We start from the raw sequence: 27,248 nt of genomic DNA, 5'->3' as shown, positions 1-27,248 counted from the left end.
CCCCGGGGTCTAATTAGTAGGAAAAACCCCAAACATGGGGCAAATCGCATTATTTGGCAAAGTTAGCTATTGCACGTTTTCCGTCTATATGGCCTATAAAAGCCGAATATCGGCAACTTTTCCGGGGCTAACTTTTTCCCTATGGGATATTTCTCTGTTCTGTTTTTTTTCCACATGTGTAGGGGGCCCAGATGCATATGTGTGCAAAATTTCAGCTTTGTATCTTGGTAAGTTTTCAAAATAAAAATTTATTTGTGTATAAGCACATTTCGTGCAGTAGTCCCTTGTAACTTAAAAAATTCTATTTTTTTCTCTAATTGTTTTTAATTCGGTTTTAAGTGGTTTTTTTTGGCAAAGTTAGCTATTGCATGTTTTCAGTCCGTATGGCCTATAAGAGCCGAATATCGGCAACTTTTCCGGTGCTAACTTTTTCCCTATGGGAGATTTCTCTGTTCTGTTTTTTTCACATGTGTAGGGGGCCCAGGTGCATATGTATGCAAAATTTCAGCTTTGTAGCTTGGTAACTTTTCAAAATAAAAATTTATTTGTGTATAAGCACATTCGTGCAGTAGTGCCTTGTTACTAAAAAAAATTCTATTTTATTCTCTAATTGTTTTTAATTCGGTTTTAAATATTTTTCAGACTCCCTGGGGTCTAATTAGTAGGAAAAACCCAAAACATGGGCCAAATCGCATTATTTGGCAAAGTTAGCTATTGCACGTTTTCCGTCTATAAAAGCCTATAAAAGCCGAATATCGGCAACTTTTCCGGGGCTAACTTTTTCCCTATGGGAGATTTCTCAGTTCTGTTTTTTTTCCACATGTGTAGGGGGCCCAGATGCATATGTGTGCAAAATTTCAGCTTTGTAGCTTGGTAAGTTTTCAAAATAAAAATTTATTTGTGTATAAGCACATTTCGTGCAGTAGTCCCTTGTAACTAAAAAAAAATCAATTTTTTCTCTAATTGTTTTTAATTCGATTTTAAGTGTTTTTCCGACTCCCTGGGGTCTAATTAGTAGGAAAAACCCAAAACATGGGCCAAATCGGATTATTTGACAAAGTTAGCTATTGCACGTTTTACGTCTATATGGCCTATAAGAGCCGAATATCGGCAACTTTTCCGGGGCTAACTTTTTCCCTATGGGATATTTCTCTGTTCTGTTTTTTTCCACATGTGTAGGGGGCCCAGATGCATATGTGTGCAAAATTTCAGCTTTGTAGCTTGGTAAGTTTTCAAAATAAAAATTTATTTGTGTATAAGCACATTTCGTGCAGTAGTCCCTTGTAACTTAAAAAATTCTATTTTTTTCTCTAATTGTTTTTAATTCGGTTTTAAGTGTTTTTTTTTCGACTCCCTGGGGTCTAATTAGTAGGGAAAACCCAATACATTGGCCAAATCGGATTATTTGGCAAAGTTAGCTATTGCACGTTTTCAGTCCGTATGGCCTATAAGAGCCGAATATTGACAACTTTTCCGGTGCTAACTTTTTCCCTATGGGAGATTTCTCTGTTCTGTTTTTTTCACATGTGTAGGGGGCCCAGGTGCATATGTGTGCAAAATTTCAGCTTTGTAGCTTGGTAACTTTTCAAAATAAAAATTTATTTGTGTATAAGCACGTTCGTGCAGTTGTCCCTTGTAACTAAAAAAATTCTATTTTTTTCTCTAATTGTTTTTAATTCGGTTTTAAGTATTTTTTCGACTTCCTGGGGTCTAATTAGTAGGAAAAACCCAAAACATGGGCCAAATCGGATTATTTGGCAATGTTAGCTATTGCACGTTTTCCGTCTATATGGCCTATAAGAGCAGAATATCGGCAACTTTTCCTGGGCTAACGTTTTCCCTATGGGAGATTTCTCAGTTCCGTTTTTTTTAAATGTGTAGGGGGCCTAGGTGCATATGTGTGACAATTTCAGCTTTGTAGCTTGGTCAGTTTTCAAAATAAAAATTTATTTGAGTATAAGCACATTTTGTGCAGTAGTCCCTTGTAACAAAAAAAATTCTATTTTTTTCTCCAATTGTTTTTAATTCGGTTTTAAGTGTTTTTCCGACTCCCTGGGGTCTAATTAGTAGGAAAAACCCAAAACATGGGCCAAATCAGAATATTTGGCAAAGTTACCGATTGGACGTTTTCCGTCTATATGGCCGAATATCGGCAACCTTTCCTGGGCTAACTTTTTGTCTATGGGTGATTTCTCAGTTCTGTTATTTTTCTAAATGTGTAGGGGGCCCAGGTGCATATGTGTGCAAAATTTCAGCTTTTTAGCTTTGTAAATTTGCAAGATAAACATTGATTTATGTATGAGCACATTTCGTGCAGTGGTGCCTTGTAACTAAAAAAATCTATTTTTTTTTCTCTAATTGTTTGAGAGTAGAGTAGAGATCTGTTTTTTCTTGATAGCCCATGTGAATATGCCCGCCAAATTTCACCTTTGTACCTTTGTGAACTTTTCGTGCAGTCGACCCTAGTAACATAAAAATGCTATTTTTTCTCTTAGTGTTCTTAATTAGGTTTTAAGTGTTTTTCCAAATCCATGGGGTATTTTTTGTTCGTAGGAAATGTCCAAAAACATGGTTAGGTATTCGAACTTGAAGATATAGAGCCGAATATCGGAAACATTTCCAAAGCTGTTTGCCAGTGGGAGATTTTTTAATTATGTTTTTTTAAAATATCTGCAAAATTTCAGCTTTGTAGCTTCGTAACTTTTCAAGATAAAAATTTATTTGTTTAAGAGCACATTTCGTGCAGTCGTCCCTTGTAACTAAAAAAATACTACATTTTTCTCTAATTAGGTTTTAAGTGTTTTTCCATATCTCTAGGGTCTTATTGGTGGGAAAAGACCAAAACTTGAGCTAAGTCGGGTAGCTTAGCAAAGTTAGGTATGTATGGATTTTTTTTTCGATGACAAGACGTTAATGAACGCCGCAAGAGATTGTCGGAGTTGAAAGCCGACACTGTACCGATTCTCGGAGGCAGTGAATGCGACACCCTAGTAAGATTATTTGGATGAAGTATGTATTTCTGTTTATTGCACAATGACGAGCTGTCGCACAGAGCGATGAATGATGTCATTTTCTTTGTCATTTCGAAAAAATGTGGTCGTGGATTTAAATCTCGGTTAGTGTAAGTATTTGTTGAGATAATGTGTTCTGAGGTATCCTAGATGGCCCAATACCTTTTAATTATAGCTTGTACCATTCAAGTAATAAAGTAGAATTTAAGGCAGTGACTGTATTCATAAAGGTGCATTTGCCACAAAAATTGTGACCAGGTATACATAAATTATTAGATTCGGATAAATAGAAATGCTTTTAAAAAGATTACGATATTAGTAAACAGAGAGTATTGACAATTTTATTAGATCTGATATCGTCTCTTGATATCGTGAACCCCGATTTCCATTAGCTGACCCGATGAGGAATGTATGGTAGCGATGCAATGAGCTCAAGTCAAATAATCATTACATTAAACAGAACAGATCAACACTGTCGATGTCATTGTTCCATTGATATTTCTAATAGCCTGATTTGAAAGTCTGCAACTGAAGCATTTCACTTGGTTGCGGATTATTATGAAGAAGCATTTTACTTGTCCGTAGGCCACATGTTTCTTGACAATTTTCATCTGCTTCTGGATGGATATTTCTATTAAAGCCACTTCTGACTTCATCATGGCGATACCCATTTCTCTTTTTGAAATATGGAATATGAGCTCGTACTTTTTGATGCACCTGTAAAAAAATATATATATATAATGTTTGAAACTGGTTATACTACTAAGCGTGCTCGGCTCAAGATAAGAGATTGTATAGAGATTTTCTTAACTTTCTATGTGTATTGAAGTCACTTATGGCATTGATTTGTACTTTTCCAATTTTCATTCAGACGTATGTTGGTCGTGCAATTCCACTAAAACAAAAAGTTTTATAACGTCATTATTATACAGATCCAAAGATATTATTAGTGGTTTTTGCGATAGTGACGTCATAATCATTTAGGAAACTTATTTACAATCCGTTTAGAGCATCTCATTGGATTCGTTATAGTTGACATGAGTATTGATCGACAATAAGCGATCAACCAGATGGTCGCAAAATCTGTAAAGCGGGTTCATTACAAGATTCAATAGAAAGAGGAACATGACTAATATAACTATCGACAACCGCAATGTTTAGTCAAGGCACATTAAGGTCAGAGATTGATCAGATTTTCCTAGGAGCCAGTAGTGGCTCTCAGATTCTACAACTTTTTCTATCAATTAACAAAGTTAACATTTCAGTAGGATAAAAATATCTGAACGTAGGATTGTTAAGGCTTTATTCATACCTCTTTGTTGAAATAACATAACCATAAAGCAATAATGGCGCCCTGAAACGAAAATTATAAACTAAATCATATTGTTCGCTTACTTCTGCAGATGTCGGTCGTGTTCCTTTTATTTTAGACATATTGGAGGTTGAATTTCGTGAACCAAGATGGAAACATATCGTTTTAGTGGAGAGAGACCTGTATAAAGCATCAAGTCTTACCTGAGAATTAGTAATAACAGCAGCCACAATCTCAAATAAGAAAGAATAGTAAGATTCCGGTACTGGACGATATATTACTAGGAACAACTGAAGACCAAACAATGGTACCAATACAATCGAAGCTTTCAGAGCTCTTCTGAAAACAAAAACAAAAATAAAATACAATTTGTACCAATCCGATTTCCAATCCGAATATGGTTTTCGGCAATTAATAGATTCTGTACTTAGTTATGACGTCACTATCACAAATACAACTTGAACCAATTAATGGAGATTTTGCGATGGTGACGTGACATTTGGTCCATTTTTTTTTTGAATTACAGGACCTTCAGTTGGATATCGGAATGATAAAATACATTTCTGAAGCCGACGTACCTGAAATTGCTTGGTTCATTTGGATGTGATTGCAACTGGGATAACAGGATCCGCAATATACCACATAGAAAGAACACATTTGCCTTTAAAAAAAAACAAAATTATTGCTTACATAGTTACTTTTGCATCAGTACTTATATAGCTGTCTGAATATTTGCTTAAAGGGCTTGATTGATGCTGTTCGAAGGGAATATCACTAGGGGTCATCACTAGGGGTCGTCACTCTGGCATGCGGAAATTTGCGATATTTCAGTTACTATCAGGTCGTCGGCATGCACCTCAACTCGGCGAAAATGGCAGACACCATTGGCTTTCCAACACACTTTTAGCTCTTAAACTATTTTCCCTCGCCAAAGCAGGGCAGTAAGGACGCTCCGGTGTGACCCTTTCTTTATTTTTCCAGTAGACCAATTTGAAAATGGGTACTGATAATGTGGAGAAGATCGATACTCAAATTCTGTTTAGTCAAAACCAAAACTTACGATTATACATATAAGATTGGGAGTGTACAGAACCCATTCAAAACTTCCAGCATTTTCAACCCAGCATCTAGTTAATAAAAAAACAGGAATTAACATACACTAGGGCAGTACAACACTAATATGATTTTTATGTGTATTGGGGACACTGATAACATAGATTTGCACCATTCTTATTTCCAGTCATACGTCTGTGGTTCTTGCAAAAAAACGCTTTGACTTCACTATCGCAAAAGCTCCTAATAATATTGTAGAGCTTTTCTGATAGTCACATCTTAAAACGAATACTTTAAGCGTTCACAAGAAAATTGAATGTATCATTGTCCCCGATACACATAGTCTATTTCTCAGAGTCTCATTCATATATATGGTTCAATTTAAGTGGTATTGCATGGCCATTTAGATTCATCATGGTCTGCGATTCAAATTAAATTATATATTTTTCATGCGAAATTGTGCCAAATGCAACGCTCTGCTGCCCTTGTAAACCTTTGGGCAACTATAGACCGTTCAGTCCAGAAACTGCCGAATCCAACTTATATTATGATTATTTATCATTACATCACTTCAGACGCCTTTGCGAGATCGATTTGCAGTCTTCAACTCAAACATTTATAACTTAAATAGTAACGTTTAATTACGTTTTCCTTCTGGGGAAGCAATCTGTGCAAATTTGTTAGACTGTTGGAACTGCTTATGAATTTTTTTTTAAATTCAAGTTTAGTAACAAAGGTGTTGTAATTTCTTGGAGGTTTCAACGATAAAAGTTATAGAAGGTTGAATTTCGTCCATCTGCACGATCTAGTAGTTATCTACACCTATATTATTAAGTGTAAATAAGTTTATCTGAAAAAAGGTCAATAAGTCAGTGCTTATCAAGTGAAAAATCAATACATAGTTTTTGCTACATACCCTTTGTCTTTTCTGTGAATTCTAATTGTACTGTACACTGATACTGCTAGCATAGGGGCTACTGTAATATAGAAAATAGTGAGCGTTTTAAGATATCATTAGCATATTTTGCGATTGTGACGTCATAAAACATTTAATTGTAGTGGAATTGCAAGAACAACAGACGCCTGACTGGAAATTTGAATGATGCGAATTGATGCAAGTCAAGCGGCATATCAAATCCATTGTGCATTTTGTGATACAAGCAACAAGTTTTGCATACTTTTACTTTAATATGTTGAATGTTAATACGTTATGGAGCAACGTGAATAAAATCTGCAGGAGACGCCCATAAAAGATCTTTAATTGTTGATATTTCTGAATCTATGTCAACCATGAACCTTTCCTCAGTACCTTATTGTACATTTCGGGGGTTAAGGAAAACAATGATTCAAGTTTCAAGTAGCTACAACTGCTGCCAACTGAATTTCAATATGACAACCATCAAAAACCTATAATTTTCAAAATTTCTGTGTTTATGTCAGTTATATACCCGTTCTTGTAGCGATAGTGACGTCATATTACCATTCATTTTTTCTGAAATTACAGGAACCTCAATCGTCTTAATGATGCATATGGAAGCTATAAATGTTCCCGATAGACATAAAAGGTTTAAAAAACCTATTTACAGTCCCTTTAAGCATATAATACTAATACTAATACTAATATTAATTAAATGTCACGCTTCATATTGTAGAGAGCTTATAATAATATTTCAGATAAATTGGTGTTTCGTGTTAGTTGTTATGTTGCGTGTTGTACAAGATTAGATCATGCTAATCAAGAAGGAATTTATCAATAGTGTGAAGTATCATACTGATTTTTCATTTTCAACACATTTAAACCGAAGGATAATTGTGTTACAAATAATAATCATTTATCCTAATATAATAGATGCCAATATTACTCGATTCAGATTTTTTTAAAATATAGTTGAGTCATTGGATCACAGAAATAGTTTTTCTATCTAATGTTTTTAGTAAATTGGAAAAGTTAGGTACTCGAATTAATGTAAACTATGGACCAAAATCTAGAACAGGAGCTACGCCCCTTAATGTATCTGGGGGTTTTAACTAAAAGTTTGCTCGCTAGCTTGAAGATCTAGCTTTGAATTCCGACATATAGGTTGAGATAAAAAATTCGGATTTTTTTTTTAACCTAGTTTCCTCCTATATTAGTCGTTCAAATGGTACAAGTAACTGGGGCCTCGCGTGTTGTGCGTTAAAGATTCCTCGTTTACTAGCCCTTCATGGCTGGAAATTGGAAAGGAGTAGTGCAATATCGCTGTCCCTACAAACTCTCCTCATTGCACAATATATGGTGCGGTCTTCATTGGCACAATCAGGTGCAGAGAAGTGGAAAGTAACATCCTGTTTCATTTCACGTTTACCAAATTTGAGAACTATCTTCTTTTCATTATAGAAAAATAATCATATACTTACACCACCCACAGAAGTAATAAGACTGAATGGTGCTTGGAATCTTAAACGCACTAACTATCAAACGGTGTAGATGGAAACCTTCTAAAAACATCCAACAAAAATTGACCGCCAGTGAATATCTGGTTAAGATGTACAGAATTTTACAACTAATCTGTTAAAATAAAATATACAAAATTTAACAACCAACCTGTTAAAATAAAATATACTAAATTACAAACCCAATCTGTAAATATAAAATGTACATAATTTTACAACCAATCTGTGAATATAAGATGCATGTATACAGAATTTTACAACCAATCTCAATGTAAAATATACAGAATTGTCTTATCTTATCTGTTAATATAAAATATACAGAATTTTACAACCAATCTGTCAATATAAAATATACAAAATTTTACAACCAATCTGTCAATATAAAATATACAAAATTTTACAACCAATTTGTCCATATAAAATATACAGAATTTTTCAAACCAATCTGTCAATATAAAATATACAGAATTTTACAACCAATCTGTCAATATAAAATATACAAAATTTTACAACCAATCTGTCAATATAAAATATACAAAATTTTACAACCAATTTGTCAATATAAAATATACAGAATTTTTCAAACCAATCTGTCAATATAAAATATACAAAATTTTACAACCAATTTGTCCATGTAAAATGTACAAAATTTTACAACTAATCTGTGATATAGGTTACACAGAATTTAACAACAAATGTGTCAATATGAAATATACTGAAATTTACAGCGAATCTTTTAATATAAAACAACTAATTTGTTTATATAAAAAGTCGATAGCCTCAAAATATACATACATACATACCGTATTTTGATGCATAAAGGTTTCTGCTGCTCTGTTTTCAAGGCGGTCGTTATATACTAAGTTGTCCCATAAAATATACACTATATTTCTCAATAAAAACGATATAAACAGGTTTAAATGTATTCGTACTCGATGTTGTTGTCTTAGATGTCTGAAATACGAATGTGAATAACAACCGTAATTCTACAGAGACGTGGACACGGATTAAAAAAGAAACAGGAATAATATCAAGGTATCTTTAATACCATATCAATATGATATATGTACATAATTGGTGCTAATCGCTACTTATCATTACTATATCATCTCTGTGGACGAGATTGTGTAAAATATATATGGAATTAGTAATCGGATTGTAGCTTACGACAGGTGATGCACGCGTATAAAGTCGTAAATGAAATGAACAGAAATGCTTTGCTATGTCCGCTAACAAGTGATAATGAATTACTTTTAATAAATGTGCTATGAAACTCACCTGAATCCAATAAATATTAAACATCCAGGTAATAATAATAATAAACTGATCACATTACATATTATAACAACATTGTACAGTAACTTGTATCCCTGAAAGTATAATACCCTATTCTATATTACATATTATAACAACATTGTACAGTAACCTGTATCCCTGAAATTATAATACCCTATTCTATATTACATATTATAACAACATTGTACAGTAACTTGTATCCCTGAAAGTATAATACCCTATTTTATATTACATATTATAACAACATTGTACAGTAACTTGTATCCCTGAAATTATAATACCCTATTCTATATTACATATTATAACAACATTGTACAGTAACTTGTATCCCTGAAATTATAATACTCTATTCTATATTACATATTATAACAACATTGTACATTAACCTGTATCCCTGAAATTATAAAACTCTATTCTATATTACATATTATAACAACATTGTACAGTAACTTGTATCCCTGAAATTATAATACTCTATTCTATATTACATATTATAACAACATTGTACAGTAACTTGTATCCCTGAAATTATAATACCCTATTCTATATTACATATTATAACAACATTGTACAGTAACTTGTATCCCTGAAATTATAATACTCTATTCTATATTACATATTATAACAACATTGTACAGTTACCTGTATTCCTGAAATTATATACCCTATTCTATATTACATATTATAACAACATTTTACAGTAACCTGTATTCCTGAAATTATAATACTCTATTCTATATTACATATTATAACAACATTGTACAGTAACTTGTATCCCTGAAATTATAATACCCTATTTTATATTACATATTATAACAAAATTGTACAGTTACCTGTATTCCTGAAATTATATACCCTATTCTATATTACATATTATAACAACATTGTACATTAACTTGTATTCCTGAAATTATAATACCCTATTTTATATTACATATTATAACAACTTTGTACAGTAACTTGTATCCCTGAAATTATAATACTCTATTCTATATTAAATATTATAACAACATTGTACAGTAACTTGTATCCCTGAAATTATAATACTCTATTCTATATTACATATTATAACAACATTGTACAGTAACTTGTATTCCTGTAATTATAATACTCTATTCTATATTACATATTATAACAACATTGTACAGTTACCTGTATTCCTGAAATTATATACCCTATTCTATAGAAATAAAGTGAAATTGAGTTTAAAGTCCTACTTTTTAGATCTGATCAGGCCTGTAAAGATGTGCAACGCTGAAAAGTGTGCAATGAGAAAATATTTAACAGGCCGGTTTTTAACTGTTGAGGGATGTTTAACGTGCACAGTCTGTAGCATAATGAATCGTCCCTCTAACCTGCATCACTATTAGATTCTTAATCCTCACTTAACCTATTTTCAAGTCATGAATAGGACTGTTAGAGCATTGACCTACTCAAGCCTGGCAAACAAAACTAGACGTCAGTGATTCCGTGACTGGCATTCTACTGTCATTGTCATCAATATTCTCATGTTAATTTAGAACAGTGATAATTAAATCTGCCAATAACATCTGTAGCGACATCAGTAAACGAAAATACCAATCAACCGCCTCTCTCCAAAACAATGTTTTAAATGTCCATAATCATTCACAGAATTGAAATCCAACCACACCCCGTTGTCGGTATTCACAGAGGAAAATCAAACATACCTAACTGTCTGTCGTTCTGATATAGACAGTTAATATGGTTGACATTGAAAACACTAATTCCGACAAAGTCGGTCAATTTTCTTTTTTTTTCATATTTCAATTAAACTTTGAAATGGCAATTACGTGTGGGGTTTTTTATTGGTTGCATTTACATACGAAGTCATTTGTTTAAGGTGTAGAACAGTAGGCTAGTTCGGTTCATGCTTCTTTCATATGGCGGTTAACTAAGTTCATGATCTTATTAGGTCAGGTGTGTTGTTTCGTATGGGGTCACGCTTCCAAAACAAAATTTCCAAACCTTTATAATAAAAAATAATAGATATAAATGGTGTGCAGTACAGTACCTCCAGATTAACACATTTAGTGTAATCAGTCCATTCTAAACCATTTTCTGGTTCTCTAAACCAACTTCCATTTCCATCACAGATCTTTTCAGCTCGACCTGAAACATACACTTGATAAACGTATAATACAATACCCATAATATTCATTTCCACTGGCGTTTCTGCTTAGGGCTGGTTGGAGGGCAGAAAATAAGCTGGTCGCCTCTGCCTCCTGATACTGTTGTGAGCCTCCCGCGACAATTATGTTTCCTCCACTCGATCCCCCCATCTAATGATTCAAAGGAACTCCACTGTTCATTTCTTTTTTTACCAATACCACATAGCATATCTGTAACAGTATCACTGACAAGGGGGAATCGGGTTGGAAAATTCAAAGGTATATTACTCTATGACTTCCCAGTTCGCCACCAATCCTTCCCGTTTTATCCTTTCGCCCCTGATTCTGTTTTGCCACTTTCCTATTTCGCCTCCTTTCTATTTAGCCCTTTATTCACACTTTGTCACTTCCCAATTTGCCCCTTACAAAGTATTTTTACAAAACGATTGGACACGGAACAAGCATAGCCTAATTTCTTATGTTTCCTAATTTTGAAAAATATAGAAAAATAGAGTGTAAAGAGATTTGGTGATTTGGAAAAAGAAATGGAAATATTCCAGGTACGGGAAGACACAGGATACCATGGCACGGGGTATATAATTATGGGGGCTGGTTGGAAAGATCGGGGCAATCGTGGTTAAGATAATGATATATACAAGCAGGAAATGAGGAAACGAAGTTCCAGACTTATATCCCGTAAAAGTTTCCGGGAAAGTCACGTATACATTCTCACTTCCGATATTAATTCATGGTATATTTCCTTTATGAATAATTAAACATACGATTTTGTAAAACCACTAGTGCCATTCAATCGATATATTATTATCATTGGTTTTGCCAGATCATTAAAAATAACATTTGAAGTGTTAATAATGTATGAATTAGAGTGTTAATAATGTTCATAATTGAGTGTTAATGTACGGATGAAAAAAGAAATTGGTGATATGAAAAATTACCAAATCTCTCTCAAAAAGGTTATCAATAAAAGCATAAAAGAATAAAAGAATTCTCTGACAATTATCGTATGCCGTTATCAACCTTCCTGGTTATCATAACAGGATGTAATATGCGAATAAAATATGACATTGGCGATATGAAAAAATCTCGAGCTGAAATTAGGAATAGTACAAATTGATGCTATCAGTTTTTCTAATACACATAAAAAGTTTAGAAAACCTCTTTTCAACCCATTTAAGAGTACTTGATATGGGAAATGGTCCTAAATCCTTTTGTCAATAATCTTATAATTGCCCTGGTGAAGACCACACATCTAAAGTTTCAGACAATTTCACGACAAGATGTAAAGCTGTCCCCGGGGTGGTGTTATAATAATATTAATGAAGGTATGTAAATTGATATTGTCTACCAAACCTAGATTGTTTTATTGATCTTCATTCATGATCAATGACAATGGTTCAAATGTGAAACTAAAATTTATTTTCCATTACGCCTTACGTTCTGCTTTTCTGCACCTGAATGATCAAATGCAAACGGGCCACAACATGCAGTGTGCAATGAGGAAAATTATAAAATATGATAATTATAAACTCTATATTTTATTATGTCCATTAATTCTTCTTATTGAATTATGTTTGTGGTTCCTGCAATTATAGAAATGTTCAACCAAATATGATGTCACTATCGCAAGAGCTGTTCATAATATCTAAGGAGCATTTAGTTTTATTTGAATTGCCAGAACATTGGAATTGTGCAAAATTGATATAAGTGTCTCCGATACACTTCGCAAATTCTGAAAGACTTGTATCACGTTAATTTCGTGAAACTGAAATTATCTGCAAATTATTCAAATCTTAGGGTAAAAAACGAATTAATATACATTTTGTTTCTCTTTATTCCATCAGATTTACATAGTTATTGGTTGGTATACAAAATGAATAGACTGACTTCTTTCAAAATCATAAAACATCATTGATAGAGTGCTATTCAATATAGATTTTTAGTCATAATGAAGAGAGATCAGCTGGGATGTGTGTAGGAACACAAGATCGCCCAATATCTTTCCTTATTATGGTTACTGGTATCCGGTTGAGATAAATGCCAAAAGACATGCTGGTACACTGGTATCCTTATAAAATATGATTATTTCTTTCTGTCACTTTTGATTTAAAAATTAAACAAGGCTGTTGTTCTACAACAACACCGAGGAGCTTAGAGATCACCGGAAAACACACTCAAAAAGCTTATCTTTCAAACTAAGAGAGTTACAAGAAGCAATTCTAGGGATAATTCACTCAAGAAATCTTTAGAAATGAGTCCTTGTTACTTGCATGTTCCTTAAGCACCGGTAGCATAAATCGTTTAGAATATAAACAATATAATTATGCTACCGTCGCTTAAGTAATGTGTTACTTGGAGTTATTCCAGTCACGGCACAAACAGCCTAGCATGCCCTTCAAATACCTGAATTAGGAACCTTGTCCTTAAGCTAACACGCGAGAGGAACGTAGCATGTTAAGAGCAAGATTGCCATTGAATCACCGAAGATGTCTTTTTGCCCCAGATTCCAAGATCTTTATTTAAACATTATAAAGAAACCTAGCTTGTAAAACAAAACATTATAAAATATCTAACTTTCTATCGAACATTACACAGAAACCTAGCTTGTTATCATAACAAATAAAGGAACCTGAACTTTTTTACATAGAGACCTTACTTGTTAATAAAACATTAAATTGAAACCTAACTTGTCCCTTTGCGCCTATATAACAAACCCTAACAACGCGTTGGTGTCAACTATAAAAAAACCAAATTCATGCCATTTGATAGTATATGAGCGAAGTCAGAAATAACACATTTTCACTTATCACACTCGAAGGTACCCAACTTTAAATGGGTTTTTGTCATAACAACATTAATTAATTAAACGATGGCATGGAACATCTCTAAACGTTTATAAATCTTGTAAAATCTGATTAACTATTCATGAAGTGATTCAATTACCTCGTATAGTTGTATACCTATCTTGCTGACTGTCACTTGATAGCTTATGGTTTAATATAATTCACGTATGTTTATACTCAACTAATTCAATTGATCAAACTTCATAAATTTAGAATAAATCTATCAAATCTCAGCAGACTTGAAACGTGGGTTATATTTGAGTTGAACAACTCTCATATCAAAGTCCTATTACAGTAATGATACATTAGAGGAATTGCAAAGAGGTTTTGTGTATCTGGGATACTAAAAGTCTCGATTTGTGTGATTTTTATTTTCAGTCATAAGGCTGTGTGTAGTTCTTGAAATTCCACTATTTACCTTTGCGACGGGGACGTCATAAAACGCTTAATTTAAATGGATTGTAAAGAACCAACTACTTTTGATTGAAAATTGTCAGCGAATCTTGAATAGCGTAAAAAATTGGCAGAAAATATGTAACCTTTTATGCCGTAGTTTTAATCGGCCGAAAATAAGTAACATTTTTTTATGCCGGCGATTCGTACGAGCGTTAAAAAGTCTTGGTCGAAATTAGCGGGCACATACACGAATTTTTTGAGCAATTTAAAAATCACCACAATCGGGCGATAAAATACGCTCACCTGCCCCCAGTATTATTATGTATACTTATAATACGATTCTGCCTTGAACATTTTTTTTATTTTAGTTTATCTAGATACAAGTCCAAGTAACTTACCCATGGCCGACCGCTGCTCTATGTAGGATGGACAAGCCAAATAAACAGTAGTTCTTTTCTTTGCAGCATCAACACAACTAAAACCATCCCACGTTCTCGGGCAAGAATCATCACCGATTTTGGCGGGTAATCGCTCGTGTAGCTGCTTCTCACAACATTTAGCAGCAGCTTTACAGCACTCAGTCCAACGATTACAATCACGAGTATCAAGAGTCTTACAGACCAGGCTTGTTACACTGTGATTGTAAATATCTGGATATATGATAATGGACGATTCGGAGCTGTTTCCAGCAGTTAAGGTATGTCCATGCGGCCAGTTGACCCTTAACTCCATCTTGTCTTGAAAGAGGTAATGATAACACATGGCACACGTCCATAGATTGAACATTCCCTTAGAGAATTCGCCATATCGGTCTCGACACTGTTCCATTTTGTTTTTATGGTAAAATCGATTTGATTCTTTATTCCGAAAAGAGACGTAGTTTTAAGCAATAACCAGTGTGTAATTTATCTTCCTCTTGAAATGTTCAGGGCATATCAAGTTTTCATCTGTCAAACCATTGGCATATATTACATGTAGTTCAAACATCTGAAGGTTTCGACGAAATCTCAATATTCAATCTCAATTGTACCAAGGCTACTCATGCATCACCAACCTCCATTGCACCTGAAAAATTTATATAATTATCTCGAAGAAATAAAGATATCAAATAAACAAACGAACACAATTTTATGGTACACCACATTTTCATCATCAGTTAATTTAAACACATTAAATTGTGTGTTCAATTTTTTTTTTGACCAACCATACTTTTAGTATCAGAAACGGGAAGTTTTAGGTAAGCCAATCAGTAATAATGTTAACAGCTCACCGTCAAAATTTGAGCCTTCAAATCCATGTGTGTCTCATGTGGGGCTCTCCAATACAATTTTCTAATCTTGGAAGGCGGATAATACATCTAACGCAATTTATTATTTTAGATTTTGTTGCTGATTAGGATGAAAATATTGACCGAGCTATTAATATTATTCTTTTCTTGGCTATATCAAATTGATACATTTTTTGTTGTCCATGAAGAGTATTTTAGTGCAATATTTCTGAAATTGGCGTAAATACTCATATCGGTATATCCTATATGAGTTATGACTATTGTCAGATGAGCAAATCAAAATGTTTTTTTTTTTTTTAATTTTTTCGACTTTTTTTAAGAGAATTGGAATATTAGACTCCAAATAATGCTGATATTCTTAGATTGTCTTTGCGTTGATATAATCTTTTGTAAGTTTTCATTGAAAAGAAACACATTCTCTTTTTGAGAGGGTCACCAGTATTGGCTGAAAATTGTTCTGTGTAGAAACTAATTTTGGAGACATAATGTGTTCTCGTGCTTACATTTTTATCAATGCAAAGGCATTATAAGACAAACAGTGCTATTTTAAGGCTGCTATTCCATTTCTCAAATATAATGGAAAAATTCAAACAATATACAACAGGCCATATTTATTTGGCAATGGACCAAGAGTCCAATGTTTGGAGTCTATTATTAATGTCAATATTGGACTCATGGCCATTTGCCAGTACCTTTTGTTGGATACTCCAAGATCAAATGGTGACGCGGCATCTGTATTTTAAGGGAGTGGAATGAAGTTGGTCAGTAAGTAAGAAGAGACAGGGGATGAAGAGTGGAATGAATTTGGGCACTGCTACTGAGCTTGGTCAACTGGATTTATGAGTGAAGATGACTTCTTCAAAGTCATCGGACCTCCACAAGCAGACCGAGATAAGAAAATGCAACCATGTCCGGCATAACCAAGCAAATGAAACTATGAAAAGAACTTCAAAATAGGTCTAAGTGTCATTATTTCCAATTTTGTACAGAACACTTGGTGATTTATCAACCTAGCTATATATAGCACATGATCAGCAGACAGATAATCTTCTACTTTATCACAAAATTTAAGTTAACGTCAAGTTTTGGAAAAAAACTATACACCAAATCAAAAGGAATGTGTCCCTTAAAGGGATTGTAAAGAGATTTTCTAACAGCATCGATTTGCACCATTCTATTTTCCAATCAGACCTCTTTGATTCCTGCAATTCCACTAAAACAAAGTGTTTTGTGACTTCACTAATCGCAAAAATGCTTTGTCAGATAAGGACCACTTCTGAGAATAGAGCAAATTGATGCTATCAGTGTTCACTAATCACATGAAAAATTTAGAAAAACCTTTTTACAATTCCTTTTACGTATCTGAAAGTTTAAACCAGAAAACTCTAGTCGCTAATTTTTTAAAGCCAAAACTATTTAAAAAGTTAACGTAAACTATAAAATTAATAAGAAAAGAAAGAAAGAAAAACAAACGTCTTTTAATTGTAGAGAAATATGCCTCTTACTGAGGTTCCAATGAATAGCATCATGTCATTATACAAACACCAAAACTAGGTCACACTGCTTAATTAACAATTAGTATTATCCGTTTTCATTTAACTTTTTTATAACAACTCAATTTGATCAGTTGCTACATAGATGTAAATAGCATATAATAGAAATATTTTCAGGTGTAATGATAACACAAAAATTCATTCAGCTTTATCCTTCAAATACCATCAAATAGAACTCAATTTCAGAAATCCATATCACTTTGCAGAAATTCAACAAAAACCTGGCGTGCCAATTGTAACTGTCGTCACCACATCGAACTTGGCGCAGTACGTTAATGGTAAATATTTGCCAAAATATGTCAACCACCATTTGCCTGGTCGGGAAAATTTTATTTCAACTTCAATGTCTTAATATTTCATAACATATGCCAATCCAATATTTCACAATATATCCAAGATTTCAACAAGATCCAAAATTTAAAAAAGATCCAACAAATTCAAAAGGATTCAATAGCCTATGACAAAACATCAAAAATAATATTTCAAAACAGAACTAATATTTCAAAACAGGTCCGTTATTTCAAAACAAATCCTTTATTCTAAAACAGATTCAGTATTTCGAAACAGGTCCAATATTCCGAAACAAATCCAATATTTTAAAACAATTTCAATATCACCATTTCAAATAATATTCATTATTTAAAAAAAAATCCAATATTTCCCATCAGATCCAATATTTCAAAAATTCATCACCGTATAATTCTTAACATTTTATTTTTTTCGCAGTTCTAATCCGAAATTTTCGTCATCTACAAATACCCACCATTGAAAATTTTTTGTTGTCTGCTAGGCGATTAGGTTTCAAATCTTTTTCGAGATTAGAAAACTTCTGATGACACAGTCATTGCTTCCGAAAGTCGTCCAGGTGTCTGCCGTCTAACCCTATCACTAAATTACTATCTGCAGTGTCAAAATATCGCTATAGTTCTTTCCGTGTTAAATCAATAACTCACTAATTGTAGAGGAAACTACATACAAATAGTTCCGTTGTTCCAGCAGTTTACTCCTGCTTTCAATGATAAGTGACCGAGTTGACGTTGGTGACATTTCAAATCAATATATATATCAGTAATATAGCGTATCTATTCTTATTAAAAATACCTTATCATTCTATCCATCACTTTTCCCTATACTAGTCTTCACCCGAGATATCCCACTATGATTACTAATTTTGCGATCCAAAAATTCTTATATAATTATCCAAAATCAAAATTTATCACGACCAGCCGCGAATCAAATTAAATTTGATTTTCATGAGATATTTTGCCAATTATAAGGCTTGACACCTTTCACCGGGATCCATTGTATCTCATCTTTCAACATTTCAAACGTCCAATAGTTATTGCTATCTTTACTGCTGCCGAGGATGCCTGGAAACACGTATTTCTGAAGTCTGGGAACCTCCTCTAGAAAATTTTAGAGAATTTGTCTTCCTGAAACGCGATTTCATGACACTTCTTGGCGAATTTAAGGTTTATTTGTATAGGAACTTTGGGACCACCATAAGAAAATGTTGATAATTAGACGCCTGGAAACGCAAATTCCTGACCTTCCCCAGTGAATTCAAGGTTCAAGATTATTTATATAGATCTTTGGTATGCTGCTTAGAAAAATTAGAAGCCTTGAACACGATTTTCTGAAGTCTCGGAACCTCCTCTAGAAAATTTTAGAGAATTGGACCTCCTGAAACGCGATTTCCTGACATTTCCTGACTAATTTAAGGCTCAGGATTAGTTGTCTTAAAACAAAGACTCTCTTTGTCTCAGTAAAATGAATTAATGTATTTCAAAATAAAAATTGACATATTTAATGGGAGGGGGGGGGGGGGGGTGGATTGTAATGGGTGGGGCAATTTAGGCCTATTATTATTCCTTAGTATATAATGATGATCTTCAAATCAAACTGTACCATGTAGCAGAAGTAAAGACGCCAGGTAAGTCCATTGATGAATATTGAATATATACTCTAATTGGCCAAGTTTTGCAAATTAAATTTGATGTTCAACCCATCAGGTAGTATTCTAGTTATATTCTGATATTAGTACTAATAAGACCCACTACGAATATATCACGGCAGACAACATACTAATTAATTAAGATAATTACTTAACAGTAGCCTTGCTCTTTTTGATAATCTGTATTTAACCCGTTTAATCAATCACCTAAACAGCTCACATCATAGCGATAACTTAATAGTTATTCCAGTGATGGATTGAGGGGGAACCATATCCCTTCCCCCTCACAGGCTAAAAAACTGAAAATTTATTCTACTCTCACTGCCAAAATCGCGTTAGATGTAGGCTATTTTCCGCCTAGAGGGGGAGGCACGAGTGTCAAATTATTATTATCATGCCGTGAAAAAGTGAATAATTCGAAAAGCGTTTTTTTTTTATACCTTTTGAAATCCAATATCTAATTCTAGATTATACCAGCCTAGTCCGAATACAAACTTTAGACGCTACCATTTTCAGACCGATTTGAGCGCCACCTACTAACAACAAACACACGTGTGAAATGTCAGATTACATTTTTTAGAAATTACATTTCTATTTGTAAAACGTTTTGTGTTCGGTACATGTGTTAAAATGGGAAAGAATAGATTCAAGAAACGAGAGAAAACATCTTTAGGTAATAGTTTGCAAGCTCAGACAATATGCAAGTTCAAATAATCATGAAATCAAACGAATTTGTCAACACAGATTTTTAGCCTTGGAAATAAATATGTTAACACAAATTCTAAAAACACTGCTCAAGTCATCCCATTTTACGGTAGCAATTTTTCACATTACATTAGGTATGTTATTGATTACTACATTAATTTTGTAGAAGGAACTGAGATGATAAACATTAAGGATGCCGCCAGATTTTCAAACACAAAACTCTTGAATGTTAGTCTGTATGGGCATTCTTGTATAGAACTAGAAGAGGTTGCTTTGTTTATAAAGCTTTTTGTATAAATTTGTCCCATATTGCTATTGATCAGGGGTTATTGTTTAAAGGGACAGGTTAGCCATTCTTTCTGACCGATCATACCTTAGTCTTAGTCTTCTTAATGTTAAAATGACGACTCTTCATTTTAAGAAACTCTGTGATACATAGAAAAAGACTAGTTTGAGATATACAGTCGAGTAACCTAATTTCGTGGAAACCTATTATTCGTGGATTTCCGGAAAGGATTAATAATTGACATGAGCGACCTTGCGCGACCTCCACATTAGTTTGTTTTAATAAACATGGGTTTTCTCTACAATATCATCTAGTAGAATGAATCCAGTAGTTTCAAGCAAGGTAAAATGTATTAATGTATACTTTGACAAATACAAAATGGCGGATTTCAGTTATTACCAAATGTCACCATTTTTTATCAGCCGAATTTCCTTATAATCCCTAGCCGTAATCGTGACTTTTATCAATAAATCACGCTACGTATCTTATTTTGTCAGTCACTATTTTTTTTTTAAATCGTGGTTCTTTGAAGGAATTGTCACTAGTTATACTGAATTGATATTAAAGATAAATACTAAGAGAAGTGAAATATGGGTCAAAGTGAAGGATTCATAAAGAAAATCGAAATAAACCAATTTTAATTATTTTGTAGAATATCTGAGGAAACATCTAAGACATAAAAATTTTTTTTTTGTTTTTTAATTTTGACGAAATTCGGTGTTGAATCCTTATATCCACGAAAATAGGTTACACCACTGTATTTGAAGGAATTATACGATTTTCGTACATTTCTTGTACTTTTGAAAACTATTTTCATATTTTCAAGACTCAAAACAAACCCCCAAATGGCGCACCAGTCCCTCTAACGATAAACATGTATTTATGTCTAAAAATCTGTGAATATATCTATCAGAAGTTAACCTATGTTTTTTTCTGAATTTTAGAAGATAGAAGGAAAAACATTAAAGAAACAAGAAATAAAGAGAATGTTGCTGTGAAGAAAACCAGTTCAACATACAGTGTTGATCAACTCTTAGATAAAGTAAGTCAAATAGAAACATATATCTAATAATTAAATGTAGATCAGTAGACATACTCACTCCTACTCCTCACTGACCTCCCCTATTAGTAATGTAATGTTCAAAAGCCTCAGACATGGTAAAAGTGCCTTTTTCCATGAATGGGACAATTTGATGGAAATTAGTCAACTAAGTTTGATGGATTTAAATTTTAAGCTGAATGTAATTGAGAACAGGCTGTAGCACAGTCAGTTAAAGTGTGGGAATCTTTACATGACGATACTTGCTTGATAAAATTGAATAAATTGTGGTTGTTGTTGAATAAGTATTTCCCCATTATTCTATTTTAGATCCATGAAAGATCAGTATTAAAAGGTTTAGGTTAAGGACCAGTTGGTAAACAGAATCCTTGTTAACCGTAGTTGTTACCCTAGTCGTTTTTTATGCTATACTGGTACTCAAAACCTTAACATAGATTTTTTTGTTTCATTTAGGCTGAAGAATTTTTAGATAATTTTGATTATGATTTAGCTCAAAAGTTTTGTCAGAGAGCCTTAGAAGTGGACAGAGAGAACATCAGAGCTTTAGAGTTAACTGGTAGTGTGTTATTGGAATTAGGTGATCAAGAATCAGCTGAACAGGTAGTTTGATTTTGAAATTGAGAAATCCAGAGCATTAAGTGATTATAAAAAGATCTTCTAAGCTTTTTATGTGTATCAGGGACAGTAGCGATTTGTACCAAATCTTAGATAAACTTTAGTGTTTTGCATCTTTATTGCATCACCTTGCAGATGACCACAACCAAGTGCCTTAGATAACAGTATGAGTTTTTTTATATCAAATGATCAAGAAAGTCAAACGTTCTGAAAGTTCAATTACAGCTACACATATCACTTTCATAATTAAAATCTAACCACTGATTCTTATACTATTCAACAAAAATGCTCTATTCTAGTTTTCTAATGGAACGTTGAGTTCTACACCCCATGTTTCTATCTGTTGTAAATCATATTACTTATAATCCTCTTGATTTCAGTGTTTTCTGAGGTCTGTTGAGATTAGTCCAGAAGAAGGGCATGCTAAGTACATGTATTTAGGACAACTCAATAAAGGTGCTGATGCTATCAAATATTTCTCTAAAGGAATTGAACTTATGATTCAAGCTCAACAAAAGGAAGCTGTAAGTAGAGTTGTTTTTTTCGTTTTCAGTCTGTTTTTTTTCACATTAACCCCTGTGATATTAACTTCTGTATATGTTTTTTTCAAATCCATCCAAAGGAGTGCCCAAGGAAAGATTTTTGAAAATAAGCAGCTTAAACCCTGCATTTTATGCATTTTGAAAGAGTATTCTTTCAATAATATTATGTTTACCATGATACAATGCATAATTCCATAAAATCAATTTCTTGGGCCTTTGGAAAGAGTCATGGGCTCTCTGGTCACATCTGAAACCAAGATACTGTGAATTGGGAGTCTAATTTTTCAAATTGAATTCAAAATGCAAAGCAAGTTTTTTTTATGTTTAGGAGATAGTAGGAGCTAGTAATATAAGTGAAGACAAGCCAGTAGCACCTATAGATATATCTAATGCCTATTGTTCTATAGCTGAAATATACATGACAGATTGTTGGTAAGTTACAAATACATTTTTCAAGATGTTTTCAGTCAGAATTATTAATGTGTTTTGTGAAGAAGTTTTCTGTACTTTTTATGTGTATTGGTTACACTGATAGCATCTATTTGCACCATTCCAATTTTCATTCAGACATTATGTGGTTCCTACGATTATAGAAATGCTAAACCATAAATCACTTTGCAATGAATTGTTTAATTGGAATTGCAAAGCCAACAGATGTCTACTTAAAATTGGAAAAGCGTAAAAGTACTGCACTGTGCTTACAGCCTGTCGTTATACCCTGGAAAGTGCAAAGACTATGTTTTATTTTAGTTTTGATGATTCAGCTGAAAGTAAATGTAAAGAAAATATAGAGTCTGCTATATCATCAGATCCTAATAATGCTGAGGCTTATCAACTTAAAGCTAGTTATCTTTTATCTTTGGATCAAAAACAGGTAGATGTTAAAGAAGTTTTCCTAATGTTTAATGTTTATAAAGGGTATTTATGAGTTCTATTTGCGTCTTTCCAAATATGTCTGTCTGTGGTTACTGTAATTAGTAATTATAGAAATGTTTAACAATATATGTTGTCACTCTTCGTTTAGAGGGATTGTCAAGTAGATAAGTGCAAGCATATAAATTGCCTGGCCACCACATCTCCCGTGTAAGAAATAAAATTGTATAATTTTTTATTGTAAAATATAGGAAGGTAAAGAAATGATAAATAAAAGCTTATCACTATGGTTACCTAAAGCCAAATGTAAAGAAGAGGAATTACCTGATACAGAGTTTGATCCTGTTCAGGTTTGTATTTTTTACACCCACATGACAATATGTTCCGACAGCACAAAGTCTCATTTTGAGACATAATTATGAAATATCAGTTGAAATGCCACTTTCCATGCTAGTTGCTAAGTTACATTCTTCAATATTTTTTTATGAATGGAATCCTAAATGGCTTCAGACTGTTTCATTATGTTTTGTATTTACTATGTTTATTTCCATATGAATCATGAAATTTACCTTACAAACAAGTGCAAACAATTTTCGTTCATTTTAATTGATCAAACCTTTTCCAAAGGTCCTGTTTAGGTACTGTTCAAGAAACACCTTGGCTTTGTCTTGAGCTGACTGTGAGCAGAGAGTAATTTCACGTGCTCTAATTTGTAGAGCTATTTACAGTCTTGTGTAATTTTAATTGTAGATTGTACCATTATCATTTGAAAGTAGAATTAATACATGTAGAATATTAATAGAAGTAGAAGAATATCAGGTCAGTGGTTTTACTATTCTACAGATTTTTTGTTAAAGAGGTTTTCTGCACAAACTAAGCTTTATATGGCTAAGCATTTCTATTATTACAGGAACTACAGACATCTGACTGAAAACTGGAATAATGCATATATTAAGCCATATATGGCCAAAATACACATATTTATTTTTTATTCAGCTATCTGCAGATTTGTTTTAGAAATTGTTTGAGTCCTTCTTAATGATAATTATTTTTGACATCTGAAAAATAGCTGGATGTAAGAGAAACATTGTAATAAAATGTCTGATTATTTTGATACTAGTCAGCTGAAAATGTAGCAGAAGGATTGTAATAAAATGTCTGATTATTTTTATACTTGTCAGCTGTAGATGTAGCAGAAGGATTGTTATAAAATGTTTGATTATTTTTATACTAGTCAGCTGTAAATGTAGCAGAAGGATTGTAATAAAATGTCTGATTATTTTGATACTAGTCAGCTGAAAATGTAGCAGAAGGATTGTAATAAAATGTCTGATTATTTTTATACTTGTCAGCTGTAGATGTAGCAGAAGGATTGTTATAAAATGTTTGATTATTTTTATACTGGTCAGCTGTTAAAGCAGCAGAAGGATTGTAATAAAATGTCTGATTATTTTTATACTAGTCAGCTGTAGATGGGGCAGAACAATTGTAATAAAATGTCTGATTATTTTTATACTAGTCAGCTGTAGATGTAGCAGAAGGATTGTGATAAAATGTCTGATTATTTTTATACTAGTCAGCTGTAGATGTAGCAGAAGGATTGTTATAAAATGTCTGATTATTTTGATACTAGTCAGCTGCAGATGTAGCAGAAGGATTGTTATAAAATGTCTGATTATTTTTATACTAGTCAGCTGTAAATGTAGCAGGAGGATTGTTATAAAATGTCTGATTATTTTGATACTAGTCAGCTGTAGATGTAGCAGAAGGATTGTAATAAAATGTCTGATTACTTGTCAGCTGTAGATGTAGCAGGAGGATTGTTATAAAATGTCTGTTTGTTTTTTTTACTAGTCAGCTGTAAATGTAGGAGAAGGATTGTAATAAAATTGTCTGATTACTTGTCAGCTGTAGATGTAGAAGGATTGTTATAAAATGTCTGTTTGTTTTTATACAAGTCAGCTGTAAATGTAGGAGAAGGATTGTAATAAAATTGTCTGATTATTTTTATACTAGTCAGCTGTAGATGTAGCAGAAGGATTATTGGACGAAAATGATGAAGATCCACAAGTATGGTATTTAATAGGGTGGGCTAACTATCTTCAGGGAGAAGATTATAAAAATAATGCCCGATTCTATTTAAATAAAGCACATAAAGTAAGTAATCATTATTATTCCTTATGTCCTAGAGTTTTTGATGGAATCAAATGAAATTCGGTATGTGTATACATATTCATAAAACGAAGATCAAGTTTGAATTTGAGCTATTTTCGACCATAAGAAGCAGATTTATTGCCCTTGCCCCAAAGTCTTTAATATTTACCATCCACATGCCGCTATCTTTAGTTGATGTCATGGTCCAGCCACTCTTGGAATTCTTTTTTTGTGAATGGTGTGAATTGATTTAAAGTGTTTGTAAGAGACTTTCTTAACTTGTTTATATGTATCTGGAACACTGATTGCATGGTGCTTTATGACCCATTTTATTGCAAAAGCTGCTTGTAATATGAAAGTGCCTTTGCAATAGGGATTCCTTCAAATGCTCAGTCTAAGTGAACTTGAAACATTGTCACTTCAACATACAAAGCTTTTTGGATAGATGAAGTGAATCCAGTTCCAATCTATTTATTTATTGAGGTGGAGAGGGGGGCATAGTTTTGGCAAAGATGCTTACTAATCTGTAATACATTGTAGGTGTACAAGAAGAATAATTATGATGATCCTGATTTATATAAACATATAGAAGAATTGTTACAAGAATTACCTCCAGGTAGGCGTCCTTGTATAAAAATATCAGTTGTATGGGGGACAAACCTTGACATCTGGGAGCTTGCTGGCTCAGGAATACTTGGATGGTATGTGTGTAATTGTAAATTTCATCTCAGTTTATCCATATCTCAGAGATGAAGGTCATATCTGCACGAGATTAAAAATATTTAATGGCAGGAGAATAGAATGTCAAGATTCGTATTCAAAAAAAACATCAGATAGCTTATATCCAGAATGAAAAATCTTATGGACCTTGGATAAGTCTTTTTTTCATAAAACCTATAACCAAGGAAACATAAATTCCATTAGGTTTTGACTAGATTCAGATGGTGGTTTACAAGATCCTCGTGAAATTATTTCATGGTACTTATTTTATAGGTTATGATGATGATGATGATGATGATGGAGGTCTTCTCCATGAACAAGATTTAGATGCTATACACAGTTCTGATGAAGAGGATATGGAACATTGAGAGATGGTGTTATTTATGTTCATTTAACATAATTTAAAGAAATGAAAAAATTGAAAATTGACATTGTTGTTTATTAAGCAAATTAAAAAATGTTATGAATTTGAAGAAAAATGAAAGAACTGGTATGAGACAGCCCAATAGAAATGCCACTAATTTATTGTTATATCCAAATTCTGAATGTATCATCTTGCAGGCCAGCACACAAGCCTCTGTCAGACTAACAGTTACTGACTGAGCCAATGTGGCCCATCCCAAAAAATCTGAACCATACATGCACATATATTGATTCTTTTTGTATTTACTACCAAATTTACACATCAGAAATATACACAGGTTAATATAATCAATAATATGTAATATATCTGCAAATATGGGATGTTTCGGTTAAGTCAAGTAAATATATTTTTGCACATTCAAGTCCGATACAAATCATATACAGGACCAGTCTACTTTATTTTTAGGTAGTGTAAGTAGTGATACAAAACAAGTTTCAAAAGCTTATTAGTTTCCATTTCTATTCATTTACATATAAAGTGGATTATTCAAGTTTTATGTTTTGTTTTGAATAGGACCAGGATATGCAATAATATCTTAATTTGACTCAAAGGACATGGATCGCCATTGTCGACAGTTTGGTAT

At 33.0% G+C, this 27,248-nt stretch overlaps 2 protein-coding genes across 2 annotated transcripts; one reads left to right on the top strand and one right to left on the bottom strand.

The window, feature by feature from the left end:
• Positions 1-3,512: 3,512 nt before the first annotated feature.
• On the bottom strand, positions 3,513-15,319 carry LOTGIDRAFT_170937 (hypothetical protein; the record flags this gene model as incomplete). The annotated part of the gene is made up of 11 exons (XM_009046802.1): positions 3,513-3,728; positions 4,324-4,365; positions 4,527-4,662; positions 4,902-4,984; positions 5,384-5,450; positions 6,293-6,353; positions 7,774-7,924; positions 8,613-8,763; positions 9,088-9,179; positions 11,138-11,235; positions 14,890-15,319. The coding sequence occupies 11 exons, from the start codon at positions 15,317-15,319 to the stop codon at positions 3,513-3,515; spliced, it is 1,527 nt and encodes a 508-aa protein (XP_009045050.1).
• A 4,514-nt stretch (positions 15,320-19,833) lies between these two features.
• Positions 19,834-26,670, top strand: LOTGIDRAFT_237436 (hypothetical protein). The gene is made up of 11 exons (XM_009046801.1): positions 19,834-19,959; positions 21,222-21,319; positions 21,791-21,937; positions 22,333-22,476; positions 22,823-22,926; positions 23,245-23,368; positions 23,619-23,717; positions 24,118-24,186; positions 25,384-25,524; positions 26,062-26,137; positions 26,515-26,670. Exons 1-11 carry the CDS (start codon positions 19,917-19,919, stop codon positions 26,607-26,609), a joined length of 1,140 nt encoding a protein of 379 aa, XP_009045049.1. The 5' UTR covers positions 19,834-19,916; the 3' UTR covers positions 26,610-26,670.
• The last annotated feature ends 578 nt before the right edge of the window (positions 26,671-27,248 follow it).

The sequence above is a fragment of the Lottia gigantea genome (genome assembly GCF_000327385.1).
Source record: "Lottia gigantea unplaced genomic scaffold LOTGIsca_107, whole genome shotgun sequence".
NCBI lineage: Eukaryota > Metazoa > Mollusca > Gastropoda > Lottiidae > Lottia > Lottia gigantea.
Note: the sequence above shows the minus strand (reverse complement) of the source record. Positions and strands in the feature narration are given on the sequence as shown.

Bases quoted from the DNA above. Each gene is read 5' to 3' on its own strand.
- LOTGIDRAFT_237436 (XM_009046801.1), top strand. From the start codon at position 19,917: ATGGGAAAGAATAGATTCAAGAAACGAGAGAAAACATCTTTAG. The intron at 21,938-22,332 runs GTAGTTTGATTT...TCTTGATTTCAG, and splicing joins ATCAAGAATCAGCTGAACAG to TGTTTTCTGAGGTCTGTTGA. The intron at 22,927-23,244 runs GTAAGTTACAAA...GTTTTATTTTAG, and splicing joins ATATACATGACAGATTGTTG to TTTTGATGATTCAGCTGAAA.